Raw genomic sequence first — 21,793 nt, 5'->3', positions numbered from 1 at the left:
ATGCTGCCCGATAGGGACTATATCAATGGCAATGAGGAAGACCAGATGGTTTGTATTTCAATCATTAGTCTATGACTATTCCTTGTTTAGCTTTGACAAATTTTCAGTTGTTTGCTTTAAATAAAAATTAAAAAAAAGAGAAAAATAAATTATTGTAGTCCTTAGAATTTCCTTGCCTCCTAACCATATGGTTCCAGGTTCAGTCCCACTGTGTGAAACCTTTGCAAGTGTCTTCTACTATAGCCTTGGGCCGACCAAAGTTCTTGTAAGTGGATTTGGTAGATAGAAACTAAAAGAAGCCCATTACATATGTCATCATCATCATCATTTAATGTCCATTGTCCATGTGGGCATGGGTTTGACGGTTGGACCAGAACTGGCAAGTTGGAGGCCTGCACCAAACTCCAGTCTGATTTGGCATGATTTCTATGGGTGGACACCCTTCCTAACCAACCATTTTACAGAGTGCGCTGGATGCTTTTATGTGGCACCACCACAAGTGCTTTACACCACCAGAAGGATCGGGCTCAACATTTCTGGTGTGGAGTGTGTGTCATTGTGTCTGTGTTTGTCCCCTACCACTGCTTGACGACTGGTGTTGGTGTGCTTACGTCCCTGTAACTTAGCAGTTTGGCAAAAGACACTGATAGAATAAGTACCAGGCTTCTTAAAAATACTGGGATTGATTCATTTGACTGAAAGTTCTTCAAGGTGATGCCCCAGCATGGCCAGAGTCTATTGACTGAAACAAGTAAAAGGTAGATTTTACTATCCCTGGTGACTTTTGTTAGAAACACCATATTTTTAATATCTCTTGGAAATATGAACACCATATACTGATGCTTTAGGATTTGATTGTCCATGTGCAGGACGAGGGCCTCAGCATGTTCTCTCCACTAACCATGTGGAGACTGAAAATTTGAGCTTGAGATTATATTGGTTTGATGAGCCTACACTGTCACACTGGCTCAACATGGTTTGGCAGAGGGATATAGTTTTTATATTCATAGCCAGGAGTAGTTAGATCAATTACCATATTTCTGTTGAAATGTACTGCCTTTGTTTTAATTAATTTTGCAAATAATAAAGAATTTAGTAAAATAGCTTTGTCACTATTAAGTTGCTGTTTGTTTAGAACATAAAATAACATGTGATTTTGACAGAAAGTTCCAATTTAGATCACTAAAACTGTTAGTTTGTATCATAGAACCAGGAATGGTCTTAGCTGGGTTGCTAATCAAAGCCCATATGGCTCCAGAGAGTTCATATAAGATTTTTGTGGAGTCCACTCGACAAAATAGTAAAATTAGGGATCCACAATAATACTCTAAGGGCCCTGAAAATATTTTGCTTTAGATGTATGTATCAGTATATATTGCAAGAAACAGCTAGGTTTCTTTGTTGAGTTTTGCTTAGTTCAACTTAAACAAGTTAATGAGTGAAAAACAAAATAGGAAGTTTGAAAGAAGTTTCTATAAAACTAGTTTTGAAGCAAAAAACAGCTATGGTGGTCCACCTGAATAAAATAGTGATCAAAGGGGTTTATAGATAAAAAAAAACATAGTTGAGACGTCCCCAAGTTAAGGTTTTTATTCATTAGTTGAAACAATAGAAGTTCATATGACTCAAGTAAATCTTTAAATATCTCCTCCCACCCCTGCCTCTAACCAAACTATGGAGCAGGATTGTAATGTGTCAAGACAACTCTAAGAGAAGCTGTTTACTATACCAGTATTTACCCCTGCCCCCACCCTTCTCTCTCATGATAATGAATTACTTATCTCCTACAATATTATATAAAAATGTTTATTTGTTTAGCGATCTTACATTTGTCATGAAGAGTTCTAGAAATGTTTGAGTTTGTAACAAACAAGGGAGCTCAAATGCTATTTTTAACACACAAACATCTAGACTATAAGTGGTACTTATCTTTCTCTTAGGTATGGCAGAAGTACAACATCTTAACCTAGTAAAGAACACAAAGAAATTGCTGTGCCCAACAATCTTAATCTTTGGCTTTTGTAATCTACGGTTTTAATTATTCTTCAGTTTTAATACTTTTGCATTTTTATGAATAAAATTTCACTATGAATAAAATTTCACTATGAATAAAATATCGAAAACCTGAACAGAAAAAGTCACATATGTATTATCATGTCACATTAATAATATGAAATCACTAAGGCAGCAAGCTGGCAGAATCATTAGCATGCTGGGCAAAATGCTTAGTGGCATTTCGTCCATCTTTATATTCTGAGTTCAAATTCCACTGAGGTCAGCTTTGCCTTTCATCCATTTGGGTTTAATAAAATAAGTACCAGTGAAATACTGGGATCGATGTAATTGACTTAACCCCTTTCTTGAACTTGCTTTGTGCCAAAATTTGAAATCAATATTATGGGATCTCCAAGGTGGGCAAGTTAACAGGATTGTTGGCACGCCAGGCAGAATGCTTAGTGGCATTTTGTCCATCTTTATATTCTGAATTTAGATTCCACTGAGTTCAGCTTTGCCTTTCATCCTTTTGGTGGGGTTGATAAAATAAGTACCAGTTAAGCAAAGTTTAACTTGCTGGGATTTGAACTCATAATGCAAAGCTCCAGATCAAATACTGCAAGTCGTTTTATCCAACATTTTATTTGAGAAGATATTCTAACTAAAAATCTCCCTTCTGATAATGTATTAAAGGCTGCAAAATAAGCCCTTGTACCATGTTGTAGACACATTAAAACCTTTCCTCTCTATTACAGAATATTTGCACTTTTTATTGTTGTTAGTTCATCATCATCATCATCTTCACGATATATTTATTTAAAAAGTTCAACAAATGTTATTAACGAGAAACCCAGAGCAGCTGTTCATTTACTGACAGATTAATTACTGTTATTATCTGTTTGTGTATGAGACTGGCTAATTCTGTGTTCATTAGTCACATACCACTCTATTCAATCATTGTACTAGTCAATAGGGCGGTGAATAAACACACACATTTTATGACCAAAACTCTAGGACGACTTCAATAAAATATTTCTTTTTTGTTCAACTCCTTCCTTGTATTATTGTTCTTCTTTAGAACTCTTCAGTGTCAAAATGGCTTTGGTTGTCAAGAATTTCATTATTAAGATTAGTATCCAGTTAAATATATGCTATATAACCTTACAGTATAACTTGACATATCCTGGTCTACAATATGTAGGTACATATAATGTCACAACATTATATCCATAAAGTGTGTGTGTGTGTGTGTGTATATATATCTTTACAATGTTATATAACTGTAAAACATGACATAGCTATGTCTACAACAGGTACATATAACTATTGTAGTTCATTGCCTATGAACTCATAAGAGACGGACTGTAGCTGAGGAGGACCTTTACTACAGACTAGTTATTGAACAGGTCAGCAGAAAAGGGACTTCCAGTTAGGTGACAAACAACGCCTAGGATTGAATGGCAGATGAAGTCCTCTCTCACATTGTAGATGATTAACACAGAATAAACAACACTTTAATACATTCTCATTTGTGATTAATTTTAATGTTTTGCTTAACAAAGTCTATACTGTCACCATTGTTTTAACATTTACTTTTCCACGCTTGCATAGGGCTGTTGGAATTTGTGTATATAACTATACAACATGGTATGACTAAAACATGACATAGCTATGTCTACAACATGCATATATATATATATATATATATATATATATGCCTGGAGCATATATATGTCCATTAGAAAGGACATCCAACCATAGAAATCATGCTAAATCAGACTGGAGTCTGGTGCAGCTCTCTGGTTTGCCAACTCTGGTCAAATGGTCCAACCCATACCAGCATGAACAAATGATGATGATGATTTATCGGTTTTAACATTCACTTTCCTATGCTCACATAAGACATGGAATTTGTCAAGACAGATTTTTCTATGGCCAGATGTCCTTCTTGCCACTAACCCTCACCCGTTTCCAGGCAAGTCAGTCAAAAAGTGAATGATTTGAGCATAGTTATATAGGAAAGTTGGTTATACATCATTAGATGTATACCTGACTTTCCTATATAAAATTAAGAATATAAACGGAACGCTGAACTCCAGACTATCAACTTAAACAACATTTATTCAGTTGGTAAATATATACATCTTTAGCTCTTGTTGTTACAGCTTCTGATTGTGTGAGCATAGTTGTTGGGACGTTGTTATGTAGGTGTAAGCGAGCTGTCGAGTGTAAGTCCGAAAGATGGTGAGAGACAGCAAAAACACGTCCATGCTCAATCGCTGGCCAGCAAGAAAGAGAATGAATTGAGCGGGAACGCTTGGTTGTTTAATTCTACGCATGCGTGAGACTACGCATGCGCACGGCGTTACTACAGTTACAAACCCTTTTGTTTAGAAAGATCATGCAACATGTCAGTTCAGTGTAAGAAACCCAGTTGTGCTTTCATGGTTGACTGCAAGCATACAACATGGCCTGTATAGGTAGTGAGGCTGTTGTTTTGTTTACAAACAGCAAATGCACATAATAACAAAGCAAAAAATATGAACTCATTCACAGAAATGTATGCATGCAAGACACATATACATACATTCATGTATAATATATATGTATGTGTGTGTTCTATATAAGTTGAGAAATGGTTATGAATGAAAATTCTGTAAATATAATTATAAGCTTACGCTTATAAGCATTCACCATGTATTGGCTATAGAAAATAGTTTAATATTAGGTCATATAAGCTCTTGACAGAAAAAAAAAGGTTATTAGTACATGTTGGAATTGAACCCACACCTCTTATTTTCATAAGTGCTGGTTCGATTCCCACAAGTATTAATATCCATTTTTTTTTTTGTCAAGGGTTTATATGTCCCAATATTAAACTATTTTCTATAACCAATATACAGTGAATGCTTATAAGCTTAAGTTTATAATTTTCAATGTATGGAGAGAGAGAGAGAGAGGTAGACAAACAGACAGATGACATTGGAGCTCAAAAAAGCCTTGCAGCTTGCTATTTCTCTGTTGAACTGTCCAGCCCACACCAGCATGGAAAGCAGTCATAAAATGATGATGACCATGTTTGATGTAGATATATATCTGTCTACCAATTTCACTCAGAAGGTATTGCTCAACCCATGGCTATACTATACTATATATAGTATACTATATATAGTATAGTATTCTTTTAGTTGCCTCAGTCATTTGACTGTGGCCATACTGGAGCACCACCTTTAGTCAAACAAATCAAACCCCAGGGCTTATTCTTTTTAAGCCTAGTACTTATTCTATCAGTCTCTTTTGCCGAACTGCTAAGTTATGGGGATGTAAACACACCAGCATCGGTTGTCAAGCGATGGTGGGGGAACAAACACAGACGTACAAACATATACATACATATATTTAAATACACGATGGGCTTCTTTCAGTTTCCGCCTATCAAATCCACTCACAAGGCTTTGGTCAGCCCGAGGCTATAGTAGAAGACACTTGCCCAAGGTGCCACACAGTGGGGCTGAACCCGGAACCATGTGGTTGGTAAGCACACTCCTGCACCTAACAATATTCTTGCAGTAGGAGCAAACCCTTTACTATGTATTTCCAAAGTGAATTTTGTAACATGTATAAAATTATAAAGCAATATTTTGGTATATGTATATGTGCGCAACTAGTATCATCATCATCATCATCATCGTTTAACGTCCGCTTTCCATGCTGGCATGGGTTGGACGATTTGACTGAGGACTGGTGAGACCGGATGGCAACACCAGGCTCCAATCTAATTTGGCAGAGTTTCTACAGCTGGATGCCCTTCCTAACGCCAACCACTCCGAGAGTTAACAAAATATTTCTATGCATATAGTATGTACCTTGTATCAATTTAAATATATAACTGGTAACATAACAATACAATTCGTATATATAAATATACATGACTACAACATGTGTGTTTAACTATACAACATTATATACTATAAAGCACGACAGCTATATCTATAACAAGTGTAAGTTCATATTTTCCCTACTCTTTGTGTGTGTTGGCTGTATGTAAACAATGGCTTCTCAGAAGGGTGTTATTTGTTTACATGTCCTTGATATGTTGCATGATTTCTCACTATCATCATCATCATCATCAATTAATGTCCATTTTACATGCTGGCATGGGTTGGACTGTTTGACCAGAACCAGCAAGCAAGACCAGAGCCAGCAAGCTATATCAGGTTCCAGTTTGATTTGGCTTGGTTTCTACTGCCAGACGCTCTTCCTAACACCGACCACTTTACAGGGTGTGTTGGGTGCTTTTACTTGGTGCCAGCATGGGTACTTTTTATGTGGCACCAACGCAGGGCTCTCACAGACCAATCACCTTTAGTGGCGGGGAGCGGCATTAACAATTCTGTTGTGGAGGACAGATCTTGTGTCTACAATATTGCATAACTCTATATCATCTTCAGGAACAAGATCGCTATGTTTCATTATGTCTTGCTCTCAACTATGATTTGAAACTAGGTTATAGACTAGATTTGCCGGAAACTTAATGTTTTGTCTTAGTGAGACAAATATTGATTTTTAAATGATATTGATTTTAAATAATATAAAACGACAGGCTTTCCACACTGATTATAACTACTGAAACATTAATCATCTGTCTGTAATCTTACTAACATAGGTGACCCCCACCCCTTATACACACACACCAACAAATATATAAATTTGATTAAATGGAAACTAATATTAATACATAGTATTAGGTGCAGGCATGGCTATGTGGTTAAGAAGCTTGCTTCCAAATCTTGTGGTCTTGAGTTCAGTCCCACTGCATGGTACTTTGGGTAAGTGACTTCTGCTATAGTCTCAGGATGACCAAAGTCTTGTGAGTGGATTTGGTGCATGTGTGCTCGTGCACACATACGCACGCACATATACACACACACTTGCATACATGCACATATGTATATGTGTGTTTGTGTGTGCCCTTTCCTATGCACTACATGATGAATGGTAGTAAATGAGCATCATTACCATACAAGCAAGGTTGTTTTGTGAAAAACATGTCTAGCTATGGGGGAAAAAAGTATATATATATATATATATATATATATATATACATGGATATAACTTGGAATATATATATATATATATATATATATATATATATATATATATATATATACATACATGGATATAGCTTGGAATATATATATATGTATATACACATGGATATATGCTTGGAAACAGATGAAGGTAGGCAACAGGAAGGGCATCCAGCTGTTAGAAATCTGCCTCAGCAAATTCTGTCTGACCCATGCAAGCATGGGAAAAGAGGATGTTAAATGATGATTATGATGATGAATACTATGTGTTTATTGTGAATACAAGGCTGATGGATATTGAAATATGAATTGTCTTTTTGAACACGAAGATATGTGATAATTTTGAATTAGGTATTATTTTGATATTTTACTCCATTGTGCAGAACAAGACATATTAGGTGTGTTAACCATTTGGCATTCAAATTACTCTGTCAAATGTAATGGTTATATTTTGTTACTTGTTTCAGTCATTAGACTGTGGCCATGCTGGAGCACTGCCTTAAAGAGTTTTAATCGAAGAAATCAACTGCAGGACTTATTTTTTGCAAGCGTAGTTCTTATGCTATCACTCTCTTTTGCTGAATTGCTAAGTTACAAGGACATAAACACACCAATATCAGTTGTCAAGTGATGGTGGAGGGGACAAACACAGGTACACACATGCACATGATGGTCTTCTTTAAGTTTGTCTTCCAAATTCACTCACAAAGCACTGGTTGGTTTGAGGTTATAGCAGAAGACACTTGCCCAAGGTGCCACACAGTGGGACTGAACCTGAAACTACATGGTTGGAAAGCAAGCTTCTCAACCACACAGCTATATCCATGTATATATATATATATATATATATATATATATATATATATATATATATATATATATATATATATATATATATATATATATATATATATATATATATCATCGTCGTTTAACGTCTGTTTTCCATGCTGGCATGGGTTGGACAGTTTGACTGAGGGCTGGCAAGCCAGAAGGCTGCACTGGGCTCCAATCTCATCTGGCAGAGTTTCTACAGCTGGATGCCCTTCCTAATGCCAACCACTCCGGGAGTGTAGTGGGTGCTTTTTACGTGCTACGGGCATGAGGCCCAGTGAGGTGGTACTGGCATCAACCACGCTTGAATGGTGCTTTTTATGTGCCACCGGCATGGGAGCCAGTCAGGCGGCACTGGCAACAACCACGCTCAAATGGTGCTTTTTACGTGCCACTGGCATGGGTGCCAATCAGGTGGTACTGTCATTGGCCACACCAATGGCTTCACTTGACTCAACCGGTCTTCACAAGCACAGTTTATTGCCCAATGATTGAAGAGTAATCTTAGATGGGCCGGTTATGCTGCACTGGTATAGGCCACAGTTATGGTCTCACTTGGCTTGCCAGGTCTTCTCAAGCACAACATATCTCCAAAGGTCTCAGTCACTTGTCATTGCCTCAGTGAGGCCCAACGTTCGAAGGTGGTGCTTCAACCACCTCATCCCAGGTCTTCCTGGGTCTACCTCTTCTACAGGTTCCCTCTACTGCTAAGGTGTGACACTTTTTCACGCAGCTGTCCTCATCCATATGCAACACATGACCATACCAGTGCAGTCATCTCTCTTGCACACATCTGATGCTTCTTAAGTCCAACTTTTCTCTCAGGGCACTTACACTCTGTCGTGTATACATACTGACATTACATATCCAGTAGAGCATACTAGCTTCATTCTTTGCGAGCATGTCCCCAGCAGTCACGGCCCATGTTACACTGCCATGTAGCATGGTTGTTCACACACATGTGTCATACAGTCTACCTTTTACTCTGAGCGAGAGGCCCTTTATCACCAGCAGAGATAGGAGCTCTCTGAACTTTGCCCAGGCTATTCTTATTTTAGCAGCTGCACTCTCAAAGCATCCAACCCCGCTACTGACTTGGTCACCTAGGTAACAGAAGCTATCAACTAGTACTAGTTTTTCCCCGTGGCATGTGACGGAAACTGTTTTCTGCACATTTTCAGTGTTTATTGCCTCTGAGCATTTGCCACACACAAAAACTATCCTCCCAGTTAGCCTTCCTTTGATATTGCTGCACCTCTTATGTGTCCATAGCTTACACCAGGTACATCTTATGGAGTTTCTACCTACGCCTTTTCTACAGATCAAGCAGGGCCATCTACTTGAAGGGATTTGTGATTTGTCTGCCTTCCTACTTATTAAGACTTTGGCTTTTGCTACCTGAAAAGAGGTTTTAGATGTGTGCTAGGTTGGAAAACAAGTTGCTTATCTGAACATCTTCTGGTTTCTATTCCATGTGGTGGGGTATTAAAATACAAGGTAGAGGAATCTGAATGAGCTAGTTTATATAGGGTGGGGTGGAAGGAGTGGAGGTAAAGTGTTAGGAGAAGCAAGTGGTTAAAGAAACTGAGAGTGTGAGAGAGAGAGAGAGAGAGACCAGAGTTAGGCTGGTCGAAGACAGAACACGAGGAGACAGAATGAACTATGAGTGAGTCTGGTTGCATTCTTTGGTCACAGCTATATTTGCAGTTTGTTTTGGTCATTGGGTACTACCACTTACTGACCTTATTCAAGTGATGTACCTATCTTTTGCTAGCAGACCGCATTACTGAAAACATAACAGAGAACACTCTTCTCTCCTTTCTATCTTTAATTTGTTCTTCATTATCTTCTCCAGATAATTCATCAGCCACTTAACCCTCTACAACATAATCAAGAACATGGTCACTCAGCATATAATTCACATGTAGTTTGAGTCCCATTCATGAACTGCTCTCTTTTTTCTCTCTCAAACTGGTGTTTGTAATATCTACGATGATTTATAGTAAAATCTCAGTTGTTAATTTCATCTATTGCTACTTTTTCAGAATTTTTCATTCCAGTACTATATTTATTTCAGGAAATTATTGGGTACCGCCTTAACAAAACAAAGAAGTTTTTCTACTGGATTCTGACAGTGCTTTCTCTAGGATTTCTGCACCTTTTCTGCTACTGGTTGCCTCGCTATTATCTTTATTTAACATGTGACAGTTGTTCATTAGAGGAGGCTGAAAGCGTTCTACTCCAGGTAAATTATATTCTATGTATTTCTTTTTTCTTTTTTTTAATAAACTGTATTGTAACTCTTTTTTTTAACCTCCATGTTAGTATGGAACACTGTTGGTTGTCACCAGAACATTTAGTTTTACAGCTGGATCACATTTCTCTTGCTAACCACACGGTTTTTGAGGAATGGATGTTAAACAATGAGGATAGTGATGATGAATATATATGTATGTATATATATATATATATATATATATATGCACATATGTATACACATGCATACATGTATATACACGTATTTATACATACATGTATATACATATATATTTACATGCATGCATATACATACATACACACCCACACATATATACAAGCATGCTCATATGTATACAAGCACATGCTTGTGCATGCATACATACGTGTATGTGTATGTATATATATGAATGGTTTTGTTAAGCGGTGTCAAGTTTTACAATTCAGTAAATAATAATAATGGTATTTTTTATAAGCTTAAGTAGGCTTTCCTGTACGCGTGGGACTCAAACGCACATCCCTTTGTTAATGCGACTAAGTGTGTTACTGATTACACCAGCGAATCAGCCTGCTATTTGACAGAAAGGAGCAGGCTGGTTCGCTGGTGTAATCGGTAATACACTTAGTCATGTTAACAAAGATATGTAGGTTCGAGTCCCATGCATACAGGAAAGCCTACTTTTTTCTGCTGAAGGCTTATATGCCCCATTATTAGACTATTTTCCTTAATCATTTACACGGTGATCACTATAAGCTTTAAGCTTATAAAAATACCATTTGTATTTATATGTGTATATATATATATATATATATATATATATATATATATATACACACACACACACACACACACACACACACTGGCACACATACATAGCCCTATATTTTTATACTTATGTAGAATATAGAGATATAAAGCAAGTAATTTAATATAAACAAAGAATTATAAGAAAGATATATAAGCACTCATTGACAGAGAGCTAGAAGGTCATAAACCTGATTATCAAATATTTCACTATTTAAAGAATTTGGAGGCTGCAAACAAATATAATAAGATTACATAACCAGAAGGCCGATGACCTTATGCTTCTATCTTTATGATATATTGTTTGGTTTATATCTCAGTATTTTATATAAGTATATGAATATAGTGCTCTGTGTGTGTGTGTGTGTATGCACAAGAATGCATATATGTATATGTGTATATATGTATTGCATCATCACATAAACATGTGTATATGTATGTGTGTTTATATATATATTGTGTTTGTGTATCATCATCATCATCATCATTTAACGTCCATTGTCCATGCTGGCATGGGTTGGACGGTTTGACTGGGCTGGCACGCTGGAAGGCTGCACCAGACTTCAGTCTGATTTGGCATGGTTTTCTACAGCTGAATGCCCTTCCTAATGCCAACCACTCCAAGAGTGTAATGGGTGCTTTTATGTGTCACCAGTACATTTGCGTAACCCTGGGGTGCAATTACATGCCACCAGCACGGGTGCCAATTTGCATGACACCAGTATCTGTCACAACTGCGATTTTGCTTGGCTTGATGGGTGTTCTTCTCAAGTTCGACATAATGCCAAAAGACTTGGTCATTGCCTCCGTCAGGCCCAACACTAGAAAGGAACTCCGTCACCTTGCCTCTGTGAGGTCCAACACTCGAAAGGAACTCAGCCACTTTGCCTCTGTGAGGCCCAACGTTCAAAGGATGTTCTTTATGTGCCACCAGCACAGGTGTGGTTGGTTTGATAGGCCCTCTCAAGCACAGCACTTCGTCAAAGGTCTCGGTCACCAGTCATTGCCTCTGTGAGGCTCAAAGTTTGAAGATCATGCTTCACCACCTTGTCCCATGTCTTCCTCTATCACCGATTCCCTCCACAGTTAGAGATCGGCACTTCTTTACACAACTGTCCTCATCCATACACATCACATGACCATACCAGCACAGTCATCTCTCTTGCACACCATATCTTATTCCTAACTTTTCTCTCAAGATGCTAACACTCTGTCAAACATGCACACTGACATTGCACATCCCGCGAAGTATACTGGCTTCATTTCTTTCAAGCCTACACATGTCGCCGGCTGTCACAGCCAATGTTTCACTGCCTTTCACTCTGAGAGAGAGGCCCTTTGTTGCCAGCAGGGGTAGGAGCTCTCTGAACTTTGCCCAGCCTAATCTTATTCTCACAGCTACACTCTTGGAGCATCCACCTCCACTACTAACTTGGTCACTTAGATAAGAGAAGCTTTCTACTACCTCTAGCTTGCCTCCCACTGGCAGTTGCAGGGAGTCTATTTTCTGTGCATTTTCAGCATTTATTGTACCTGTGCACCTTCTACATACAAAAGTTAGTTTCTTTGTTAACCTTCCTCTGATGTTGCTGCTCCTTTTATGTGTACACTGGGTGCATCTTATGGAATTTCTACCTACACCTTTTCTACCTGAAGGGATTTGTGGTTTGTCTGCTTTCCTTCTTACTATGACTTTGGTTTTTGCTAGGTTAACTCTAAGGCCCTTTGATTCTAGACTTTGCTTCCATACCTAGAATTTCTTCTCTAGTTCAAGTAATGATTCAGCTATAAGAGCAAGGTCACCAGCATAGAGGAGCTCCCAGGAGCAGCCTGTCTTGAATTCCTCTGTTATTGCCTAGAGAACTACGATGAACAAGAAGGGGCTGAACATTGATCCTTGGTGAATCCCTACTTGTACTCTGAATTCTTCACTGTACTTGTTGCTTACTCTCACCTTACTGGTAGCATCCCTGTCAAGGCTTGTACGGCTCTCACCAATCACTCGTCTATCCCTAGTTTCTGCATTGACCACCAGATAAGGGATGAGGAACTCTGTCAAAAGCTTTCTCCAAGTCAACAAAAGCTAAGTACAGAGATTTATCTTTAGCTAGGTATTTCTCCTTACCAGAAATATAGCATCAGTGGTCCTTCTGCCTGGCACAAAACCAAACTGCATCTCATCTAGACTAACTCTCTCTCTAATTAGCTGAGTTATGACACTCTCCGTAACTTTCATCACCTGATCAACAATTTGATGCCTCTGTAATCATTTCTGTCTAAGGCATCACCTTTACTTTTGTAGCAGATGACTATGGTGCTGCAATACCAGTCATTGTGTATGACTCATTCATGAACCACCTGATTTACAATACAGGTGATTAGGCCATAACCCACACCGCCAAATATTTTAAGCATCTCAGCAGTGATTCCTGATGGGCTTGGAGGCTTTCCCTGTCTTCATCATATCCTTAATTACTTTAACTACCAGGGTTCTGTCGATTCGATTCGGGTAGCTGGTCCCTCAATTAAGTCAACATTTAGCAGACTCTCCTCCTCCCATTCATTCTCCATGTTCAGCAGTCTTTCATAATGGCATCTCCAAGCCTCTTTCTTTCTTTGCAGACTCATTAAAAGCAAGTACACCATCAGACACATACGTTTATATATATATATGTATAAATGTGTATGAATGTGAGTGTCTGTGTGTGTATAAGTTTGAAAAGGCGATGGCAGTTTTATGACTTGCTGCTGCCCTGAGGCCTGCTGTCTTTTATCTCACTTAACCAACAAGATATCTTTCTGATTTTGATGACCTTGGCTACAGTTTGTCTATGTTTTTTTTCCCACTTTCCCCATAGCAAGTTATGGCTATAAACCAATAAAGATAACTGTTCGAAATAATCGAGTTGTTTGATCGCTTTACTTCTTGCATGCCCATTATACTTCTGACTTATCTTTTAATTTGAATGGTCTCTTTTAAAATACCGTTTATCCAATATGTTGTTGGATATGTCACCAACTAGGCTTTACCTTTCCTGTTTACACCTGTTTAAAATTTTACTTGAAGATGGTTGGTTTATGCTATGATGTAATCTATGAATACGTCAAAATACTTCTACCGAAACAGCTGTTGTAAATTTTAAATCCCATTTGTGCTCTTCTGTTTTTTTAGCTATGCTGCACCTAGAATCAATTTTGTGTCAGATCTACAGTTTAAACTGGATTTGTTACTTACATATCTACAGTACCCTACAAATGCAATGCCTTCATGGTTGTTTTACCTCACTGTGAATCTTATGTTATTGCACATTGCCATTTCTGGCATCCTACATGTTGATGTGCCTAGATTCTAATGATTCTTATAATTAATCTATATATATATATATATATGTATGTGTGTGTATGTGTTTCACTCATGATTGACAGATTGTGGGTTCAGTTGCCTGACTGGGTAGCATTTTGTGTTCTTGAGCAAAACAGTTCATTTTGTGTTGCTCCAGTTTCCCCATTTGATCAGTGGAGGAATGTTGACTGCTTGCCTAGCCAGCAAGGTGGCATCATTTGAAGGCTAAATCAATGCAAAAGCACATTGTGGCCAGCAGTGTGTAACAACATCTGATGTCCTGCTCGGTCACATTGTTGCATACATACATACATACATACATACGTCCGTCCGTCCGTGCATGCCTCTGTATGCGTGTGTTTAATCCATAAAAATGAGTCTGACAAATTATATTTTGTCAGACTCACAGTTATGAATTTAAACTTATTGACACCCTGGCCACTGGCTTTGAGTTCTTTATTCTAAATGGTATCACTACATTCCTGTGAATTTGTCATTTCCAAAAGTCTCTATCTGTGTGTATATATATCTATACATGTATGTGTGTGTGTGTATGTGTATGTATGTATGTATGATTAACATATCTTTTATTTCTTTTTAAGGACCAATACAAGCAATGGTTTGTGGCAGATGTTCACATAATAGCCACAGATGGAGTCAGGTTTGTTTATCTGCTACTTTCCTGTTTATCTATATATATAAAAATGAGAATGTGTGTCTGTCTGTCTGTCTGTCTGTCTGTCTGTGTGAATCCCTAAAACTCGAGAACTACGCAACCAATTTCATTCAAATTTTACACATGCCTTACTTAGGGTTCCAGTTGTGTTTTAGTCAAAAAAAATTATTAACTTCTTGCAGAGTTCGAGCACACGGCAACATAATATCTCCTCCACTATTTAAGTATTACGTGTCAAAAGTGAAACAAAAACACTCATGTCAAATACTTTCACTTTAAAAATGAAACTATTCCACTAACTGAAACAATCACATTTCGATACTGTAGTGACAGATACTTTCACAGAGAGAGAAAGAGAGAGACAAAAGAGAGAGAGAGAGAGAGATGTATATGTATACATATACATGTATATGTACACCATTTCGATACTGTAATGACAGATACTTTCAGAGAGAGAGAGAGAGAAAGATAGAGAGAGAGAGATGTATATGTATACATATAGATGTACACGTATATGTAAATATATATATAGATCTATACATACATGTATATGTATACGTATGTGTAGATGTATATATATATATATATATAGATGTACATGTAATATGTACACATATATGCATATATATACATGCATACAGATATCTATACATATATACACCCATCACACACACATACACATGCACACAAACACACACATTAGTAATTTGTTTTCTTATCCAAAACTACTTCAAAAGTACTGAATGGATCTTTATGAAATTTGGAAATTATATTCTTTGCATAACGGCCATAACTCCCATGAAAATTCATATATTTTTGATGTTGATGAAATTTTAACCCGAACATAACAGATGAGCATTATTTAGAAAATGATGTCACACGTTATCGAGGCTACCATTCTTTCTGGATGTGCAAAAGGGGATGACGTCTTTATTCCAAGAATTCCTCTTACTCCATCAGGAGCAGACATTCCTTTTACATTCAGAAGACTACAATTCCCCCTTCGTGTGACTTTTGCCATGTCCATAAACAAATATCAGGGTCAAACACTGTCTGTAGCTGGTCTTCTCTTGGAAGAGCCCTGCTTCTCACATGGACAACTGTATGTTGGCTGCTCAAGAGTGGGCAGCAACAAAAAACCTATTTGTATATGCTCCACAAGGGAAAACAAGGAACATAGTTTACAATGAGGTGTTATAATCACAACAGCAAGAAAGTATGTACATGATCACCTTCTTTTACGAAACTTCATTGACTTTCATATATTTATATTGATATACATATATATACGTGTGTTTGGGTGCGTGTGTGTATATACATCTCTATATATAAAGATGATGCGTAGTCTAGACGGCGTTTTTAGATTTCATTATTCTCTTTAACCCGGGCAACGCCGGGTATTTCTGCTAGTAAACAATAAATACCAGTGTTCAATAGTAAATAATTTATTGTAAAATGAAAACCAAAAATCTTGCTTTTTCTGTGATAATATGAAATTTCATTTGAATTTCTGTAGTTTATACTATTGATATATGGGCTTTAGTGGAAAATCTTCTGACAGGGCAACAACACATTTCTAATTTCTTTGAGAAAAATATCACCCCTACACCTGTCTCCCTTTATGGCACACAAATGGAAATACTGCTATAATAACTTGTTAAATTGTATTAAAACTTGACTCTTTAAATCTGTTGTGTTTATTGAAATTACCTCATTTCTTTTTCTCTTTCCTTCACAGCACCCAACTTATCAAACTTGCAGATGCATCTTTTTCCATTTATAAAGGCAAACTTTCCACTGCTGCATATTTACAAGATACAGCCATGGAACAATCGGTATGCGTACACAACCTGAGCATTTCATGTATCTCTCCATGTCTGTCTGTCTGCCTGTCTGCATGCCTGCCTACCTGTCTGTCTGTTGGTCCATCCATCTGTCTGTCCACCTCTCCCTTTTCTCTCCCCTTCTTTCTCTTGCTCTCTCTCTCTCCTATTTGTTGGATAATCCTTTGTTACATTACCTAGTGAAAGCACGAGTCTTAATGGTAAGGGTATTTGACTCGCTATTGTAAGGCTGTGTGTTCAATTCCTGGCAGTGCATTTCATCCTTGAGCAAGACACTTTATTTCACATTGCTCCAGTCCACTCAGCTGGTAAAAATGAGTAGTACCTGTATTTCAAAGGGCCCAGCTTTGTCACATTCTGTGTCATGCTGAATCTCCTTGAGAACTATGTTTAGTGTACATATGTTCGTGGAGTGTTTAACCACTTGCATGTTAATTTCACGAGAAGGCTGTTCCATTGATCAGATGAAATGGAACCCCTGTTGTAACCGATGGAGTGCCAGGTTTTTTTTCTTTAAATATTACTATTGTTAGTTTCACCACACTTTTGTTCTTCAGGCAATGCTTCATAATCCACCTTCTATTTGCATTGTTCATTTTAATTAGGCAGATTACAAAGTGTTATGTGAAGAACCAAATTATGGTGAAACTAATAGCAGAAATATAAGCATTGATTATACAATTATCCAGGTTATATATCTATATGTATAGGTATTGCAATTGGTATCTCACATGTCACACATATACTAATTTTTTTTATTTTGGATTATATTTTTATGTATAGTTGATGTCATAAAAATTGATAAACTTTGAGAGAACATTAAATAATTCTATTTTTGAGTGGTGGATCTTGAAGCAGACAAAGCTATAAATAAATAATATGTAAATATTTGGTTAAAAAATCCTCTTTTGATAGAAAAAGTCAAAGGCTGCTTGTGGGATTTGCACCCACATCTCCTCTAGACATGACGGCTGTTGTACCAATGGCCCAAAGCAATCCTTTGAATTTCTCCACTGTAGAAACTTCATTCTTGCCAGCAAGATTTTTATGTTGTTGCCATAAGAATTTAGAAACTCCAGGCAGCCTTCAACATTTTTATCCAAAGGATTTTTTAACCCAATACGTTCATGCTATTATTTATAGTTTTGCCTGCTTCAAGATCTACCATTCCGGAAAGGAATTTTATTTATATTTCCGTATCTATATTTAATGTAATTATCCTACCATGTTTGTGTAAGTGTGTGTAAGTGTTTATACTGTTATTCTTTTATGTCCTTGGGGCAAATTGTAGAAATCTATTTCTCTAATACAGTTTAAATACACTTTTTTCCTTGGGTCAATTTTAAATGGTATTTTTTCAGTATTTTCTTCTTTCTTTTAATTAGTTTATTTCATTATTGTTTTCTTTGTTTTGTTTTGCAGCACATTCAATCAGTCCAGTTTATTGTAATTAAAAAGTTAAAATACATTTGGGACTCAGAATTAGGTAACTATAGAAAACTAAGGTAAGATTCTGAGATATTTTTGGTGATGATGCTTTATTTCTGCCCCTTTTTTTCTCTTTTTTTCCCTTACAATGTAATAGTTTACAATCAAAACTTGTTCACAAAGTAACATGTCAAGATATAGTATCACATTGCCAGAATGATGGTCTTGATTTCAAATCCTACATTGAATTTACCCTCTCAGTCATGTTGTATTGGGCAGTTGGATACGGTTTAAATTATACAGTGCAGAAAGAAACGTTACTATTGTTGTGCCGTGACAAAATGCCCCAGTAAAATGATGAACAATAAAGCAGGGAGGACACAGAGGAAAGAGGATCCTTTAGTGTAGCTGTAGTAGTGGGTTTAACTTTTCTAGTTCCAGTGCCATCATAAAATCCACTTTAATTATTGTGGGTTATCTGGAATACCCTTTTTACTATTATTTCAGCATCAGTTTTTCTTTGCATCAGTCAGTCTTGTCACTTCCCAAACACCAAATAGGAAGAAAATATTTTTGCGTTTTGTCATCTTGTAGTACACTATTCGAGAAGAAACGGTTCATTGAAACATCAATTGTAGTGTCCTTTCATAGTAAAACTTACCATTCAGGAAAAGTGCACTAGTTATAATATCCATCCATGTAGTGTAATGTATATACACTACATGGATACACCATTGATAGGCCAGCTTATTGCAATATTTGTCCCGAGATAACGTCAATTATGGGCATACTGTATTAAAAGCATAGTTAATGTTGGCGGGAGTTTTAATGTTGTCTAAGAAAACAGGATTTTATGTAACATATATTTCTCACTTCTCATTTTATTTCTCAGAGGATTGGAAGAAGATACATCTTTGATATTCTTCCATGATTGCAAAGGTCTTACATCAGATGAGGTCATTCAACGGTAAGTAAAAATTCCTCCTTTTTTTTTACCACTCTTTCAGTTCAGATTTTAAAAAAATTCTTCCTTTTTACTATTCTTTCAGTTCAGCATTTTCAAAAATTCTTCCTTTTTTTACCATTCTTTCAGTTCAGCATTTTCAAAAATTCTTCCTTTTTTACCATTCTTTCAATTGAGATTTTGCAAGAACATTCTATTTTTGAAAAACTCCAACTTCATGTCTTGATATTCTGAACTTTTCAAAACTGACATTTTCTCCCCAAATACATATTAATAATCCATCCATCCATCTACTATTCTTGGGACAGTCATGGGATTAGAGTCTCCAGGCACCTCTTCAATATGGTCCTGCCTGAAGCAGTCCCCATTAGACTTTCTGGCTGGATTCCAAAGCATAACCAACTGAGATTATGGATGTTATCCAACCATCTCGTTTGTGGTCTATCCCTAAGTCTCCTGCCAGTTAGCTCAGCTTGAAAAACCTGTCATGAGATTCTTTCCTGAAACATTCTAATTATATGTCTGTAATACAAGAGCTGTGATCTCAATGCAGAGAAGTAGCAGCTTAGTCTGGAGAGGCTTCCTGATCTCCAGGCTACATACTCTGGAGACCCTTCAGAGGAACCTCATTTTGGCTGCTTGTATTCGCAATCAAAAACTAAATTCTAAGGTAGAAAATTTTGGAGTTCCTTTTTGTTTTCTTAAAATCGTTTACCTTTTTATATATACTCTTGGAGTGATTGGCGTTAGAAAGGGCATCCAGTTGTAGAAACCATGCCGAATCAGACTAAAGTCTGGTGCGGCCTCTCAGCTTACCAGCCCTGGTCAAACCGTCCAACCCATGCCAGTATGGACAATGGACGTTAAATGATAATGATGATGAGGATCCATTCTCCATTAAAGATGGAACAAACTTTGGATATTGTTTGAATCTCTGGATATATATTAACTGCCATTATTGATTTTTGTGCTTCGTTCTTCATTTAATATCGTGTACAATTTAATGTATTGGAGGATTTCAGTTAATTCAAAACAAAATAATTTTAGAAGCTTCATTCTTACCAGCAAGATTTTTATGTTGTTGCCATAAGAATTTAGAAACTTCATGCAGCCTTCAACATTTTTATCCAAAGGATTTTTTAACCCAATACGTTCATGCTATTATTTATAATTTTGTCTGCTTCAAGATCTACCATTCCAGAAAGAAATTTTATTTATATTTCCGTATTTATATTTCATGTAATTATCCTACCATGTTTGTGTAAGTGTGTGTAAGTGTTTATACTGTTTTTCTTTTATGTCCTTGGGGCAAATAGCAGAAATCTATTTCTCTATTACAGTTTAAATACATTTTTTTCCCTGGGCCAATTTTAAATGGTATTTTTTCAGTGTTTTCTTCTTTCTTTTTATAAGTTTATTTAATTATTGTTTTCTTGTTTTGTTTTGCAGCACATTCAATCAGTCCATTTTTTTATAATTAAAAAGTTAAAATACATTTGGGACTCAGAATTAGCTAACTATAGAAAACTATGCCATATGCTTGTGGGCATATGGTATAGTGGTTAAGAGCACGAGCTACTAACCCCAAGATTCCAAGTTCAATTCCAGGCAGTGACCTGAATAATAATAATAATAATAATAACATCGAAAAATACCTTAAGAATGAGAACCCAGGTTCAAAATTTCCCCAAAACACCTGGTGAAGGCTGGACGGTATATTAGCTGAAACGTTGTGTCAACAACAAACAAGATGAGGATAAATATCCGTCAATTGTAAATAATGTACATAATTCCTCATCTCTTAAATATAGAACTGTATTAAAATAATTTTAATAGTTGACTTTCCACTCTGCTAAACACTTTACTAAATTTATTAATTTTTTTTAAAGAATTTTTAAAAATAAATTTCTTTTAAATATTATCTCCCTTTATATTTTATGTGAGGTGGGAAATGTTACCTCCCTTCGTAAAATCGCTATTTATTTTAAGGACTTAAGCAAAACGTCTTTCACAATAAGAAAAAAAATATAAACATACTTGTGAAGGATGTATACTTTGGAAAAAATATAACCTTCAATGAAAGATATAGAGATTGACAAAAGATTTAAGCATCAGTGAAGGATAATAAATAATAATATAATAAACTTATTGTATACAATGCTCAGGTATGCAACAACTCATCAGAAAAAGTAGTCAAAACTACATGAACACTACATAGAATAATGCACAGGAAGTGAACAGTGAATGAATTGTTTAAAAAAAAAAATTATAAAGATGGGGGTTGGGGTGGAGCATCAGGTATACTGTTAGCAAATTTCAAAAAGCGTGAAGGTTTTGAAGGATGTAGTGTTCTGACAGTTAACAACTGATGCAGGTAGTTTATTCCATGCTTCAGCAATTCCAGGTGTGAAAAAAATGTTTTCGAAAGTCATGGGTGCTGTGTTGTTTTTTTGGATTCTGTAAGCATGTCTACGATTGTTAAGACATATGGAATTCAAAAAAGTGCCCAATACATATTTACGCACAAACATGGACACACACACACACACACAACACAA

At 36.6% G+C, this 21,793-nt stretch overlaps 1 protein-coding gene across 1 annotated transcript in view; it reads left to right on the top strand.

Annotated features, from left to right (window-relative positions):
* The window catches only part of LOC106878814 (polyamine-transporting ATPase 13A3), a 164,873-nt gene that overhangs the window by 54,874 nt on the left and 88,206 nt on the right, over positions 1 to 21,793 (top strand). The window contains exons 2-7 of the mRNA XM_089357562.1: positions 1 to 48; positions 9,997 to 10,164; positions 14,926 to 14,984; positions 16,738 to 16,834; positions 18,266 to 18,348; positions 19,164 to 19,238. The exon at positions 1 to 48 is cut by the window's left edge and continues 38 nt beyond it. Of these exons, the coding sequence (XP_089213688.1) occupies positions 1 to 48; positions 9,997 to 10,164; positions 14,926 to 14,984; positions 16,738 to 16,834; positions 18,266 to 18,348; positions 19,164 to 19,238 (530 nt within the window). The remainder of the gene's footprint in view (positions 49 to 9,996; positions 10,165 to 14,925; positions 14,985 to 16,737; positions 16,835 to 18,265; positions 18,349 to 19,163; positions 19,239 to 21,793) is intronic.

The sequence above is a fragment of the Octopus bimaculoides genome, chromosome 9 (assembly GCF_046866305.1).
Source record: "Octopus bimaculoides isolate indiv1 chromosome 9, ASM4686630v1, whole genome shotgun sequence".
In the NCBI taxonomy this organism is placed as follows: domain Eukaryota; kingdom Metazoa; phylum Mollusca; class Cephalopoda; order Octopoda; family Octopodidae; genus Octopus; species Octopus bimaculoides.
Note: the sequence above shows the minus strand (reverse complement) of the source record. Positions and strands in the feature narration are given on the sequence as shown.